The sequence below is a fragment of the Vigna angularis genome, chromosome 3 (assembly GCF_016808095.1).
Source record: "Vigna angularis cultivar LongXiaoDou No.4 chromosome 3, ASM1680809v1, whole genome shotgun sequence".
Lineage (NCBI taxonomy): Eukaryota > Viridiplantae > Streptophyta > Magnoliopsida > Fabales > Fabaceae > Vigna > Vigna angularis.
The window spans coordinates 18,974,058-18,990,203 of NC_068972.1; the positions used below are offsets into that span (position 1 = coordinate 18,974,058).

The following is a 16,146-nucleotide window of genomic DNA, read 5'->3' on the forward strand; positions in this document are numbered from 1 at the left end:
TAGAGCAAGTAACTCTGATCACACCTTATTTTTTAAGAGAGGAAAAGGAAAAATTACAGCTTTGATTATATATGTAGATGACATGATTGTTACAGGAAATGACCAAGATGAGATTTCTAGTTTACAACAATACCTTGCATCTGAATTTGAGATGAAACAACTTGGAAATCTTAAATATTTTTTAGGTATTGAAGTAGCTAGATCAAAACATGGTATTTTTCTATGCCAAAGAAAATATACTATTGATTTACTATCGGAAACTGGGCTGCTTGGGAGTAAACCAGCTGATACACCAATTGAACAAAATCATAAACTCTTTCAATGCTCAAATTCAACAAGCATAGACAGAGGAAGATACCAGAGGCTGGTAGGAAAATTAATTTATTTGTGCCATACACGTCCAGATATCACCTATGCAGTGAATGTTGTTAATCAATTTATGCATGACCCACGGAAGCTTCATATGGATGCTGTTGAAAGGATTTTGAGATATTTGAAGTCCGCTCCTGGAAAAGGAATTTTGTTCTCAAATCATGAAAACTTAAAGGTAGAAGGGTATACTGATGCAGATTGGGCAGGTTCAAAAGATGATAGAAGATCTACCTCTGGATACTTTACTTTTGTAGGAGGGAATCTTGTAACTTGGAGGAGTAAAAAACAACCTGTAGTAGCAAGATCTAGTGCTGAAGCAGAATTCAGAGGCATGACACTAGGTGTATGTGAACTTTTGTGGATTAAAAATGTGCTATCAGATTTGGGCTTTACACAAAATGAAGCTATGAGTTTGTACTGTGACAATACTTCAGCTATAGCAATTGCTCACAATCCTGTGCAACATGATAGAACAAAGCATGTGGAGATTGATAGACATTTTATCAAATAGAAGCTTGAAGCTGGAATAATTTCATTTCCTTTTGTAAGATCAGAATTGCAGTTGGCTGATGTTCTCACCAAAGGAGTATCAAGAAGATTGTTTAATGAGTCTCTATTCAAGTTGGGAATGTGTGATATCCATGCACCAACTTGAGCGGGGGTGTTAAGATATGCCAAATATTCTATTAAAGGATATTAGGCAATCAAATATTGTGTTAGTTATAATTTAGATATTATTATAATTTGTGCAGATTTGTGCACCTGTCATTCCTTTAATAGATGAAGGATTATAGGATCCTTAAATGTATATATATGGTACTCTACTCTTTGAAATAATACATCAGAATTATTCTTTAAAACTTTTATTAATTTTGACGTATGATCTGGGGATCCAACGTCTAAAAAAGGATTTGACGTCTGATTTGGGGGGTCCGACGTCTAAAGAAGGATTTAACATCTGACCTTGGAAGAACCGACTTCTATAATGACGTTTTATTTACAAAAATGTCATCGGTCCTTTTTTACGTTAGGTTTTCGATAGTCACAGTTATACGCGTGACGTTGAAGGTCATTTCTGCACTAGTGTAGGTTGAGTAAAATTTATCCAAATATCAAACAAATATATGTTTACTTTTACATGTTTCATTATTGACGATATAAAGTCATGTATAAATTTAAACTTTTTTTCTTATAATGTTTGGGTATATATTAATAATACGCACATTATTTTAAATTTAAACAATGCAAGTATGGTTAAAACCTATTTTACGTTTTTAGATGCATACTTAAAATGTCTTATAATTAATTTATTTTTGAAGGAATTATTTGTTGCTTTTAAACATTACGAATGATACTTCATGTTTTATGTTAAAGTTTCAATATACATAAAAGATTTACGCACGTGTGAGGTGATAATGTGAAAAGAGCAGTTTTTTTAATAAAAATGAATGAAAACACTAATTAAAACGTTTCCATTAAATTTAGATATAGCAGTTGATATTTATAAATATACATACTATATTTCCTATGATATCAAAATGTATATAGGGTATTATTACAAACAATAAAAGAATTAAAAACTATCAAAATATATTTACATATATTACGTCTCAACACACGCTAGGAAGTCAATGCACTTCTTAACCCCCTCCATTTACAATATTAATGTTTCCGTAATAAATAAGATAATAACAAGAGTTAAAGAAACAAACATAGGTAAACAAATTATTTTAGAATCATTCATACCACACCATATACATATATATATATATATATATATATATATATATATATATATATATATATATATATATAATACTACACTTTTCCTAAAGAGCAATTAGAACAAATTACAATTCAACTATACTTGAATGACCTCACGCCACTTAAGTAGTATTAACTACAAAGGACATATAATTATCTTAGTTAATCTCGCTAAAACCGATCACTTAAGTTATATGTTCTATCGCTTTAATTGTATACTCTATTACTTGAACATTCATATCAACATTTAAGTGATATTAAGCAATTCATATAATTATGATTCATTGCTTGAATGTTGCTTGAATGATAATACATAAGCAAATTAACAAGCAAATAGATATATCTTCTAATACATCTATACTATTTTAAAGTTACTTAAAAAAATACTAATTTCAATTTACAAAATGACTATATATTACCTTATTATTTTTCAAACCATACCATGAATCTTTCACAATTATACCTATTTGATATTATGCAAGAATAAACATACCCAATTTGTACTAATTTAAAAGTATTCGGCATTTTGTTCATATAAATGCCCATTTGATATTTTGTTTATCTAAATACATATAATTTGTATTAACTTAAAATTATTTAATCTGTTATATATATATATATATATAAAAGAAAATTGAAGTAATATATATTTTATAAATATGAACAATTAAATAATATTGATATAAAAACCTAAAAAATAGTGTTTTAGAATTGATCATAATTTAAAAATAGTAAGGCTCAATTATTTTAATATTAAAAAGGTTTAGTATAAAAAATTTTGTTATAAATGACTTTCATTATTTTGCAAAATATTTTTTTTTTATAAATCACTTTTCTAGAATTCTTTGACTTCTCTCTAAGAGTTTTCTCTTCTTGTTGATCTATTTGAAGATATGAGATTGTTAGGGTGATCATCACAATAAGTTCTTCAAGTTGGATTGATCAATTTCTTCATTCACGTAAGTTAATTTCTACCCATTTTCTATTTATTCAATCTATTTTGCTGTTGCATGTGGTCATTCTTTTTGTTGCTTGTGGTAATTCTTTTTGTTGCATGTGTCATTTGAGTTATCAATATGAGTCTCTATTCATCAGTGATCATAACGATATGTCTTAATCATTCTTATGATGTTTCTATGTATAAATAGAGCATAATGTGGACTTAGAGGAGTTTTGGTGCTTTTATAGTTGTTTGACCTGAGTCATAGGTAAGGAAGACTAATTGCATTATTATAAATTATAGAAATGTTGAAATTATTATTTATATGATTATATTGTGATTTCCCTGATTGAATGAGTTGTGTGATGAGTTTTATCTGTTGAATTGGGGGGTTATAGTCTTAAATTGCACAATTTGAGTTGTATGATGAAATTTGAGAATATTATCTAAATGGTATTGAAATTGTGATGATTTGAGTTCATGTATGTTATATAATTAGAAATTTGTATGACTTGATCTGGGAATATGTTGTTAGAATAAACTGATGTGGTTGGAATAACAAAAATCTGTAGAATTATGCTATATAGAATTATGCAGACTCGTTGACTCAGGGGTTGCGTCGTTGGACGACTCCAAGAACAAAGAGGCTTTAACTTGGTGGCCGCTAGACAATGATATTCTCATTGAGCGACTCCAAAGTTAAAGAGTTTACTGACTTGGTTATGGCTGAGCGCGACAACTCTTCGGTGGACAAATTATAAGTGATTTAATCTTCGAATGTTCTAGTGCTAGTGTCATTGAGCAAAGCGTCTAATAGTTGGACGAGTTGGCCTTCATGCATTATTCGTTGAGTGGATGAGTTTCAACCATGTCTATGTTCATTTTGTTTCTACGTTTTATTGGATCTTATAAGTTGTTACAAGAATTATCTATGTATGTGATTTGTAAGGTGATGATTAGTACTAATCCAAGGATAATTAAGATGTAGTTTCATTAGTGTACACATTCATGTGGGAGTCCAGATGTTGGAGTTTATTGTGGCGCTCGAATAACCATTTAGTCTTAGGTGGAGTAGAATGAGGTATGTAGCGAGAGGTGCAAGAGATCCTAGTTTAGGGCTTTACCTTGGTCAAATATGTTAATGGATTAACCTTGTGTATGGTAAGGTAAAACTCGTTGACAATGGCTCTGTAGAGAAGTAAAGACCACCATAAGTGCAAGACCCCCTGAGATTCAACATTAATACTTATATCTGGATACTTAAGTCTTTTATAAATCTTTGTACGTAATATGCTTGTTTTTATCCATATTTGTTTGATTTACTAAGTATGTAATATTAATTTTATTTCTCTGATCTGATAACTTTTTTTGGATATTAGTTTATCCTTCTTTTATGTGTTTTTGTCTTGTGTGAGTTTCTTCTTTTGTATGATCACCTTATTGGAATACATGTTTAAGATTTTTCTTGGAAAGATGATGAACCAGTTGTCTAAGTCATGGAACAAATCTTGTTAAGTATATCTTTGGAATAAAATCATAGTTTAGATGTTTGAAACGTACATGCCTTATAATATTATAGTCTTATTTGTTGGATGACTGTATTAATATAAAATATATCTTGAATAAATTGTTTTCTTGATATTTATAATGAAATGTTTTATTTTAGTAGTAATATACTATTAAAATGAAACGTTACATTTATTACTATTAAATTTAAAAGCAAGTCAATTTAAATGATTGTAATGAATTAAAATTCGACAAATTTCTTTTTTAATATATTAAATAAGTTATTTTGAAGCATGCTCCTCTGATAAGAATGGGCAAATCGGGGCTCCTTCTTTCATCTTTCCTTCTTTTCTTTCAACTTCGATTCTTCCCGCACAAATGCTACCAAAATTTATCCCTCTCCCGAAAAAAAAACAACAAAATGTTGTCCAATATGCCACTAATAACTAATAAAAAGTTAATACTAATTTAAAAGCAACTTCACACATTTTGAAATAATAAATATTTAAAAGCAATTTTAAATTGCGAGTATGCACTTACTTCTGGACAATAATACTTGGATATATTCTTGACAAGGAATGATTATAGTCTTCAATTTATGGAAGTTGCTGGATCCTCATCCAAATTCTTCAGTTAAACACTTTCATCGAACATTAATGTGATCTTAAAACAATTTTTTAAATGCATTATTAATCACTGAATACTTATTTAAACATTGGTGTCTTCTGACTCACGGAACAACAAGAAAGATGGTGCTATCATGGCAACGTCTTCAACGATATCTATCTATAATTTTCATCAACCATTAAACTTATTAATCCTAATAGTTTTATGGGGAACATTTGTAACAGACGCATAAGAGTTTAACTTTTTGACTAAAAAGATTGAAAGAAAAAATTAATAAATTGCAAGATCTTGGTCGGTTCATAAGGTAGATAAGATTTGGCAAATTTCATGTCAGTCTTCATATTATTATAGAACAACTATTGGGATTTGAAAGTAACCTCTGTAAATAAAAATCTGCTAAGATTTTGGATACACAATCTGATGCAAGTAAATAGTCTCTTATGGGCTAAAAGCGAGCCGGAATTCATGTTTAAATATATAAAAACAGACCGTGTTTATAAAATTTGCCGAAAATCAAAACTATTTAATACTATAGTGTCCAAATCAACATATGGATAAATATTTAAATTATGTGAATTTTATATAAATATTAACTTTATCTTTATCGTCATTTAGGCTTTGTTCACTTAGGGGAGATCATTTGGGGAGAGTGAGTGGATGAATTTGAAGGAATTTGAGGATAAATTTTTTTTGTTTATTTGAGTGGATTTAGAGGTAAGTGAGAGTGAATTTGGAAATAAAATTTATGAGAATTAATGTAAGATTTGATTGATGTGACAGATAAAATAAATTTGTTTAATTGGTAGAAATTAAAGATTACCAAAATGTCTCTAGTTATTAAAGTAATATAAAATGATAATTTTTAATGTTATATTTAATTGTAAAAATGTTTATAAATAGTAAAAAATTAACGATAATTATTAAAAATAATTTTAAAAATGTAAAAAAATTTATAATTTAGTAAAATGATTTTTCTTAAAATTTAATAAAACTTTTAAACTTCAAAAATAACAAAACTTGTTAGATAGGTTTTAATTAATCTTAAACTAGGTTTTCTTATTTATTTTAACTTTTAAGTTTAAAATAACTTTTTACGTTTTAAAAGATTGAAGTAAAACTGCACTTGCAAATATCTTAAAGTTAAAAGCATGGTTCATTCAAAAAGTACACTTAAAATTGGAAGTGAAATTATATGGACATAGAGGGACACATCAAACTTTTTGACTTGGATCCCTCCAAATCTCACCTTCTTCGCAGGTGATTGAAAAGTACATAATCCCGCAATTTCATTTGACTCCTTTTGCGCATTTCTCTCCATGTGAACACAAGTTTCGTTTCTATTCGTCGCTCGCAAAAATGTGTTAACAGTAACTTTCCTCCAAGTGAACACAGTGTTAAAAATAAATTTTATTATAAATAAGTTAGTGTTACTCTTATTTTTAATTAGTGTAACTCTTATCTTAATTAAAATAAATAAGTTATATTATTAGTCCAAATAATGCCATGTTAATTATGAATTTTGACATCTCAGTTGCGTTGACACACCGAAATTCATCAATGATTTGTTATTACATGAAAAATTATAAAAAAGAAAAATACAAAGCATGAGGGATCACATCAAACCTATGATAAAAATTACACTTCACGTAATATAGAAAAATTGTACCTGTTATAAAAGAAATATAAATAAATGCATGGATTTAAAATATTAAATCACTTATATTGTTGTCTATAAATAAAAATTACATTAGCTAACAGAAAGATTTTCTTCATGAAAATATGAGAAACATCGATACCATTTTTCTTTAAGTCTCCAAGGAACCTCTTGTTGAACCAAAAAATCATGACAAACTAAAAAAGAATATTTCTCTAACTAAAACCTTTGAAAGTTCTCCTTCTAAGCATGTTTCAATGCATAAATGACCTATAAATTTAACATAAATAGAAGCTATTCATATATTCACCCCCTACTTCATCTAAAAAACCAGCATATGAAGTCAAATTAAGACATCCTTTACTCGCACCATCAATATTGCAGGCAAAAAGAGAGATGATGAAGATCAATATATTTTGGTGATGATAAAATCAAATCCAAGAACTCAAACATGCAAAAGATATTGGAAGGCTTAACGTTTAGTATGTTTGAAATTAAAACTTTTGTAATAAGTCTTATTATGAACAAAATATGTGTAAGACTTAGTTTAGAGAATTACAAAGCAGCTTGCACAAAATAACTCAAGAAAGTTTTAAATGTTTCAAAAACGCTTTATAATAATCAATTAACTATAGTAGTAATCGATTATCCAAATTAATTGATTTCTTGAAAAATTCTTTATAATAATCTGTTATCACTTATGGTATTCAATCATCACAGAGAGACAATCATTTTTAGAAAAGTTTCTATGAATCGATTATTATCTTCTGGTAATTGATTATTGTATCGAGAATTTTTTTTAAAAAAACTTTATGTGATAATCGATTATCACTTGATAAAAAAACGTAGTTAACTCTGAAAAAAGTTAATGATTATAATTTATTATTTATTTATTATAAACAAAGAATAACAAATTAAAGATAAATATAAAATAAAATATAAATTTATATTTTTTAATACGTAATATTAATAAAATAATAAATGAAAATATTTAATTACATTTAATACTAATAATTATACAATAAGATTAAAAAAATAGTTATGTGAGTCATAAAACTAGGCAGAGCCTTACACCAACTATCAATATCCAACTTGTTCCACATTTTTTAAAGTATGGATCCACCTTCATGATCCGCCACAGATTCTAATCCAATCAATCTCCAATCATGCCAATCGGGAAAGTATTCGAAATTTAATTCTATTATTATTTTTAATCCATCCATTTAAGAAATGGTAGCTCCTCTTATATCAAATATAACACCATGATATATATATATATATATATATATATATATATATATATATATATATATATATTTAAATTAAAAAAATGAAATACGTCCAAATTGATTTACAAAAGTAGATGGTATGTCTAGACCACTAGTATTTTTTTATTCTTAACGGGTATATGATTTTAAATCACAAAAATTATATATTAATTTGTTATACCTACAAAAAAAATTAAAATAATAATTATTAGTGACTAAAAATAATTAATCACAATGACCAATTTATATATCAAATTATAAACTAAAAATTATTAGGAAATAAAATGGTTTTATTATAAATAAGAAATTATAATTAATTTTTAAATTTGTAACTAAAATGATTTCTATTATGACTTAATATTGACTATCAAATAAGTTAATTTTTAAATTAGTCTCTAAACATACTTCTTTAAATTAAAATTGTCATTATTTAGAATTTTTTTTGTAGTTAATAATAATAAAAGTGCCAACTGAGCCCAAGATAAATTCAAGATCAAATTTAATTAGGTCAAAAAATGTGTGAGGGGTAGGAAAAGGACCGGTGGCTTAATTATTGTTGTTGTGTTTTAGAACTAGTGGTTGACATCTTTTGAAGTATATATATTCTCTTGGGCTTCAAAATTAGAATATTGAGATAAAAGAAAAAAAGGGTATACAATTAAGCAACAAAGTATACTACATAAATAATTATGCATGTTCGATAAAGAATATACCTAAACCATTATTAATTAATTAATTAAGTAAGTAACTGTTGCACTTAACATCTATGATTTCTAAATGATGTTACATCTCGACGTATAAAGCAATGAACATCCTTTGGCACGTGAAATTAATTGACATTGATCTCTTTGTATCTGGCCACCACAAAGCAAGTGGAGAGAGGGAAGAACAAAATTCGTATCAAGGGATTCTTTGGATTATTATCTAAATGACAGAAAATTTATTATCTTAATGATTTGGCTTAAGCACTACTAACCACTACAAAGTACAAACTTATTCAACTTCTCTAACCATAAATCGCCAGCTATGACGTCAGAGATTGTTGTTTCTTCATTTCACCGGAATAAAGTTTCCAAAATCAACAACAACAACAACAACGTGATTCACGTCGAATCTGCACTAACTATTTATGTTGTTCTGTTATATCATATTCTCATACACTTTGATCATTCTCACACCACACCATATCAGTTTGTTGTCCAAATTAAGAAATTGATGCAAGCAATTAATTAGAACTGATTTTACGGCTGAGTTTCTGAGATGGAACTATTCAACTTTTGAGAGTCAGGCTATTAATAGATAGAAGATTTATCATTTAAGTCAATAAAAATGTTAAACGTCTTATATTAATTAAAGATAATTAATATCAATTTAAAATATATAAATAAATGTAAATTTCATTCCATTTAAGTTAAACTTAAAATTTATTTCAAACTTATCTTAGTGAAATTTAATAACATAATATAATATAAGATGATATAAACAATTGACTCAATGAATAATATATTATAGTTGTAGACATATTAAATACATAAATAAACAAATACAAATATGATACACAATTTGTTTTTACGTAGAAATCTTTCTAAAAATTATAAAATATTATATCATATATATATCTCTGAGATGTTCGTTAGTTCCAAATATCACATGGATATTAATTCATTTAGAATATATGGAGACCTGAATATTTCGACATACGTATTTAAGTATTTGAGGTCAACCATTCGTAAAAAAAATCATATACAAATACGTACATACAAATATATGTATACAAATATATATTGATGCATGGTTAGCAATATTGATAACTTGATTCGATGACTTGTGAATGTGGATCGGTTAAGATTGTTCCAAAATCCAGAGAGTTTGAATGGTTTGCCAGTTATAGTGGTTTGAGCACCATTGGTTATATAGTTTAATATGATAGGACTGTGTCATTGCTGAGCTTTCACAAGATATTCAGTATCATACTATTACCTTACATGATATTCAAATTATTACTCATTTCATATGTATGTGAGATTAAAACAACTTCAGCTAAAACAAATACACATTATAATATATATACAGCTAGCCAAGAGTTGTAAAGGTTGACTTGACAATTTTGACTCTGGGAATTATCGTCACGTGCTTCGCATGCTACGTGCCCATGACTCAAGAATCTACTAGCTCAACAAATCAACAAGTTGATGTTTTTCTATCTTTGGTTTCATAGTTTGACCTAATTATTTAGGGAAATAACGATGGCATATATAAGGTCAACCATACATTATTGAACTTCTTTGCAAAATAAAGCATAACTGAGGTTGTGAAGAGTTTGCATACATTTTTTAGTACAAAGTCCATGTGACATAAATTCTCACTTCCTTCTATATATGCATTGGTTTAATTAACTTAACCTACATACAATGATGTAAAAGGCTTTGCTAATCACTAATCATAAACCAAGAACTTGAACACCCATTTGTGTATTAGTGGTGTGAACCCTGCATGATGAATTTAATGATGTTGCAATTAATTAAGAAAGAAAAAAAAGGATTCAAAAGCAGAGTGGTGGAATGCTTATTTTTTAAAACTCAGAAAGGATCTTGATGATGGGAAAAATCATGGAAGGCGTTTGAAATGACTAGTTTCTTATATATATATATATATAATGTAAGATGCTTGACAAATCAAAACCTTGGGTATCATCATTATGAGTCATATTCTTTCTAAGTTTTAAATATGCACCCCAATCATATACGACGCACGAAGGATTTAAAGCATCATAAGTTGATGAGAGAAACTTTTTCATCACTTTGGAATTTCATTGTAATGAATGAATATAATCATAAGGCAACCAATTATTATAGGAATCACCATCGATGCCATGAAATAGTAATAAGCTTTCCTACAAAACTTGTTTGATATCAATCCTTTTCGTTACTTAAAAGAATTCTCAATGTGCATGCTTACTTAAGATCATCAACTTCACCATATATCCATGGCCACTTTGTGAATTATATAAGCTTTTTTTTGTTTCTTCTTTCATTATATAAAAAAAATATTTCAATATTTTTTCAATACTAATTGCTGCTTTAGACTAATAAAATTATTTAAAATTCTTTTAGTACTAATTGTTTTAGTTCTCCAAACAAAAGCTTTGAAAAATAAAATTTTAATAAAATTATATATATTTTAATATAAATGATTTTATTAATAAATAAAACGATTTCATTCTAGCCCTATGTAGCTTTATATGGAGAAGTAAAAGGTAGTGACAGTGGATAGGGTTGTTAAAGGAGAAATTTGATATGATAGATTTTGTTTGAAGAAGCACTTGATGATTTGTGCAAGTGCAAGTGTGGGTCAAAAAGTAAAAGAGAACCATATAGATACTTGTTAATAATCAAGCATTTCCAAATAAAATAAGTTTTCTATCATGTTTAGATTCAATTGCAAAAGCCATCAATTTATATTTTATTTCCATGCAGTACAAAAATTGAGTAAATCTAAAATTAATTAACTCAAGTTCATAATTAGAGCTGGCAAAAACAAATCAATTTACTTCGTTTTAGCTTATTATTGGTTTCTCAAAAATTGCATTATCCTACCGATCCACAAATTAAAAATATTGAGAATCTTAATAGGCAGACCACATGTGCCAACCCACCATTTTTGATTAATTTATTTATATATAAATATTAAAATTATATTTAATCGTATTAATATTTTCTAAACTCTGAATAGATTATTTAATATATCTAGTAAGATAAATCAAATGATTATTGCTTTTTTACATATTAAATTACTTTATTATATTTAATAATTAAAATTTATTTTGTAAGTCTTGATAATTCAAATTATATTGTTTCTTATTTATATTCTTGAAATAATATAATATAATTTACAAAAGTTAACTTTTATATTATTTTATATTTTAATTTTTAATTGAAAAAAAAAAGGTGACTGCACTAATCATTCGATTTATCTTTAGTTCATTAGTTTGAATGTTAGACAAAATGAACCAAAATATTGAAAATTCTAACCTAATTTGTCAAATTATGATGAGTTGGCGGATTTCGTAAACTGGAACCATTTTGACAACTCGGTGATAACGTGCATCATGAAAGGGTAATTAAAAAACATGGAAAAAAAATTAGAAAGAGAGTGGGGGTTAATTTGTTATATACGCATCTTTTGGTTTTACCACAATGAATCACCGTTCTCTTTATGGAAAAAAGATTAATATCCTAAACTAAACTGAAGTTTAAAGAGAAATAGTTGAAGTGTGCAACAGTTAAAGTATGATTCCACTAAGGCACAGTAGGGGCAAAGATGAAATGAATATAAGTGGGCTTCTTCTATCCTAACAGATTATGAATCAAATGGGCCTGTTTTTCTTATACTCAATAGGAGGCTGGCCCAATTAGATATTCCTCTTAGCTGCCACTTTCTGCATTTATTGGAAGCTTTTATATGTATCTCCAATCATTTTTCTCTACAACTCCAAACTTTTTTTAAATCTCAAAATTATTTCCTGTAATTTTTTTTAACTTAAAGTAACTTTTCTTAAAGCTTTTTTTTCTCTATGCAATTCAAAAACCCTACACGCTGTGTTTAAATGGATTTTGAAATCTATTAAAAACATGAACGAATTTCGAAATCTGTTGACAATTTTTTAAAGATATAATAAATTTCGAAATTTTTCGAAATCTTCAACATATTTCGAAATTCGTTGAACTCTTCGAAAAAATTTTCAATAGATTTCGAAATTTGTTGAAGTCTTCGAAAAAATTTTCATCTGATTTCCAAATTCGTTGAAGTCTTTGAAAAACTCTTTAACGAATTTCAAAATCCATTGAAGACTTTATCAATCTCATTTACTAAGGGTTATTTTTGAATATTGGAGATGCATGAAGAAACCGTTGAAGGTGCATGGAGAAACACCATTATTTATTCTTCACCTCTATAATTTTTGTAATACTCATTCTACCCTAAGTAAAAAGTAAAAAGATAATCTTATTTACTTATTTGTACCACCCCTACACCTCCTCTTTGTTCCCATTCTGTCTTTGCATTAGGCCGACATTATAATCGATGCACCCATCTCCATTTGTTTTGTCTTTATAGGTGGATTATGTTGATAGAGAGAAACAACAACTCTTTCGTTACACTCGTAAGGTTTTAACATTTTGCATCGAAGGTGAGGTGAGGGTTTGCTAGGGTGAAAATTGTTGTTATTCTACACTGTGATGTTGAGGGACACCTTGGTGGGTTGTTTTGTTTCTTCCAAAATGATCAATTTAGAACGTATTTCTAGATTTGGAATTACATTCTAAAATACGAAAATAAATTTCAAAATAGGTCTTTTGGAAGTAATTTCTAGATTTGAAAATACATTTTGTAATACTTATTTTGGAAAACCAATTTATTCTAAAATAACTGTTTCGAGACATATTTATAGATCTAAAAATACATTCTAGACTTAGAAATATATAATTATATTAATTGTTTTTAATTTTAGATATATTGAAAAGGGACCGGCATAATGTAATTTCATCTTAAAATTACAATAACGATGTAGGTTTTAAAAAAAAAATTTAAGTTTAGGCAAGTCATGCCAAGTTGACACGACTTCAAAACATACAGACAAACACACACAATATAACATACACACGCACACACATGCACATACACACAAACACACATACAAACATATACACCCATACACAATCATACAAAGACACATAGACACACATAGACACAAAGACACAAACACATACAAACATATACACCCATACACAATCATACAAAGACACAGAGACACACATAGACACAAAGACACAAACACATAGACACATAGAGACACAAAAATATAGACACAGAAACACACAGAGACACAACCATACACATACTCATATATATATATATATATATAAATTAATTCATTAATTATATTGATAAATATCATTTTTGTTTGGATGAAGACTATTATTTCAAATAGGTTATATTTATAAATGATAATATTCAATATAGGAACTATCACACGATTCATATAATTCTTTTTTGAAAAAAACTTGAACTAACTTTTAAAATTATATATATATATATATATATATATATATATATATATTTATTGTATTCTTGATTTATGGGTAGAGGTAGTTAAGAATTACACAATAATATAATTGCCATTGTTTTGAAAGTTTCACTGTACAAAACAAAGTGCCTATAATATGATAATTAATAATGAAAATGTCTTTACGAAATGGATTTGAATATGTTTGTATTCCAAACTAACACATTTTGCTTTATAAAGAAAAGGAAGGAAACATTTGTATTCGTTTGGTGATTTTGTAATAAAAACATATTTATTCTTCCTGCTAGTAGTTCTATGGATGTTAATCATCCACAACCTATAAAAAAATAAAAAGAAAGAAGTTAAACCTTATATTCTAAAATTTGATTAATGCCAAAGGTCCTTCCATCATTAACAATTCTTCTTCACACTATGATTACTTTGAGACATATCTTTAAAGCATAAACGATATGATTTGTAGCCTATAAAATAAACAAACATGTACATCAAAGAATCGAAAGAATACATTGGTTAGAAAAACAGAAAAACATCACAAGTAACCAAATACTTCAACCAAAGTGTAGTTATAGTCGTCATCATCAGAATTGATCAGACGAAGGAATCAACTCTGGGTGCTTTGTCGCCAAACAGTAGCTTCAAATCATTCTGCAGAGGGGTCAAGTTCAAGTCCAAGCACATAACCCTCGTAGTATTCGACCTTTTCAGAATGGGGACCTTTACCAGAGCCTGATTTATTGAAGAAAACCCTTCGTTTAGGGCAATTCTGTGCCTTTTCATGTGTCCTCCCAGTGCCTGACCCAGAGAGAATTTTTTACCACAAATGGAGCACTCGTGCTTTTTGGTCTTATTTCCCAATCTCAGAATTTTTTCTTCTTCTTTCACGTCTTGCTTGGGCGTTTTGTGGCTGGCCCTGTGGCCACCAAGAGCTTGAAACGAAGAAAACTTACGGTTGCAGGTTCTGCACTCAAATTCCTGAGGACGGAAAAGTTTGTGGGGTTTGATTTCTATGGGACGGGAGAGTAGCACTAGACAATTTGCCAAATCTACGCTGTCTTCTCTCTGTCTCTTCATGGACACTTCTCACGTAGAATTAACTAAGACAATGAAATAGGAGAAAGAAGGTGTTGAAATTGAGATGTCAAACTTAGGGCATTAAGATTGGTATTTATAGGCCGTTTGAGACAAAGTCAAGGTCTTTGACTCGTTTAAACAAATAAACCACTTGTTGGAGGCTAATTTTGTCTAAACGAATCCTTCAAACCTGTTGAAACTTAGAAAGTAAAAGTGTTAACGGTTGTTGGCCTATCTGACTTTGTATTTCCTAAACGGCCAAATCCCTTACTTTAATATCACTTTCAACATTAAATAACTTTCTTAAGAACATCATTGAATTAAGAGAAGAGTGTTAATAATGGTCATATTCTACGTATTTTACACACGCTGTTTTAGAAAATATTTTAACTGTATGATGAGAAGGTGTGTGCGTGTTGGGGTGTGCTGCGCAGTGACAAAGTCATGCGCGGTGAGCTATTCAACCCAAGAAGGAAGTGGTCCTTCTTTTTGAAACTTAGGAATGTGTTCTTACATAGGCAAACGTATCTCGTAAATAGATTTTTCTTGGTACTTATTCTCCCCAAGATACATGAGCTTTGTGTATATAGAAAATTCTTCTAAATAGATTTTTCTGGTACTTATTCTCCCTAAGATACATGAGCTTTGTGTATATAGAAAATTCTTTGACACTCAAGTCAATTTATTTTGAGATCAATAAACTGTCAAAATAGTAATTATAATGTCAAAAAATAAGTAAAAATCAGGATTACTATTATATTTATAGCATAATTTAATACTCATGGATCCTTACCTGAATGGACTTGGATGTAGGCCTAATGACCTAATGAACCATTTACCTTGAATGAGGTGATGATTA

At 28.3% G+C, this 16,146-nt stretch overlaps 1 protein-coding gene across 1 annotated transcript; it reads right to left on the reverse strand.

Annotated features, from left to right (window-relative positions):
• Positions 1–14,583: 14,583 nt before the first annotated feature.
• On the reverse strand, positions 14,584–15,331 carry LOC108325766 (zinc finger protein ZAT11). Its single transcript, XM_017558854.2, has one exon. The coding sequence runs from the start codon at positions 15,285–15,287 to the stop codon at positions 14,805–14,807; it is 483 nt and encodes a 160-aa protein (XP_017414343.1). The 5' UTR covers positions 15,288–15,331; the 3' UTR covers positions 14,584–14,804.
• Positions 15,332–16,146: the final 815 nt, after the last annotated feature.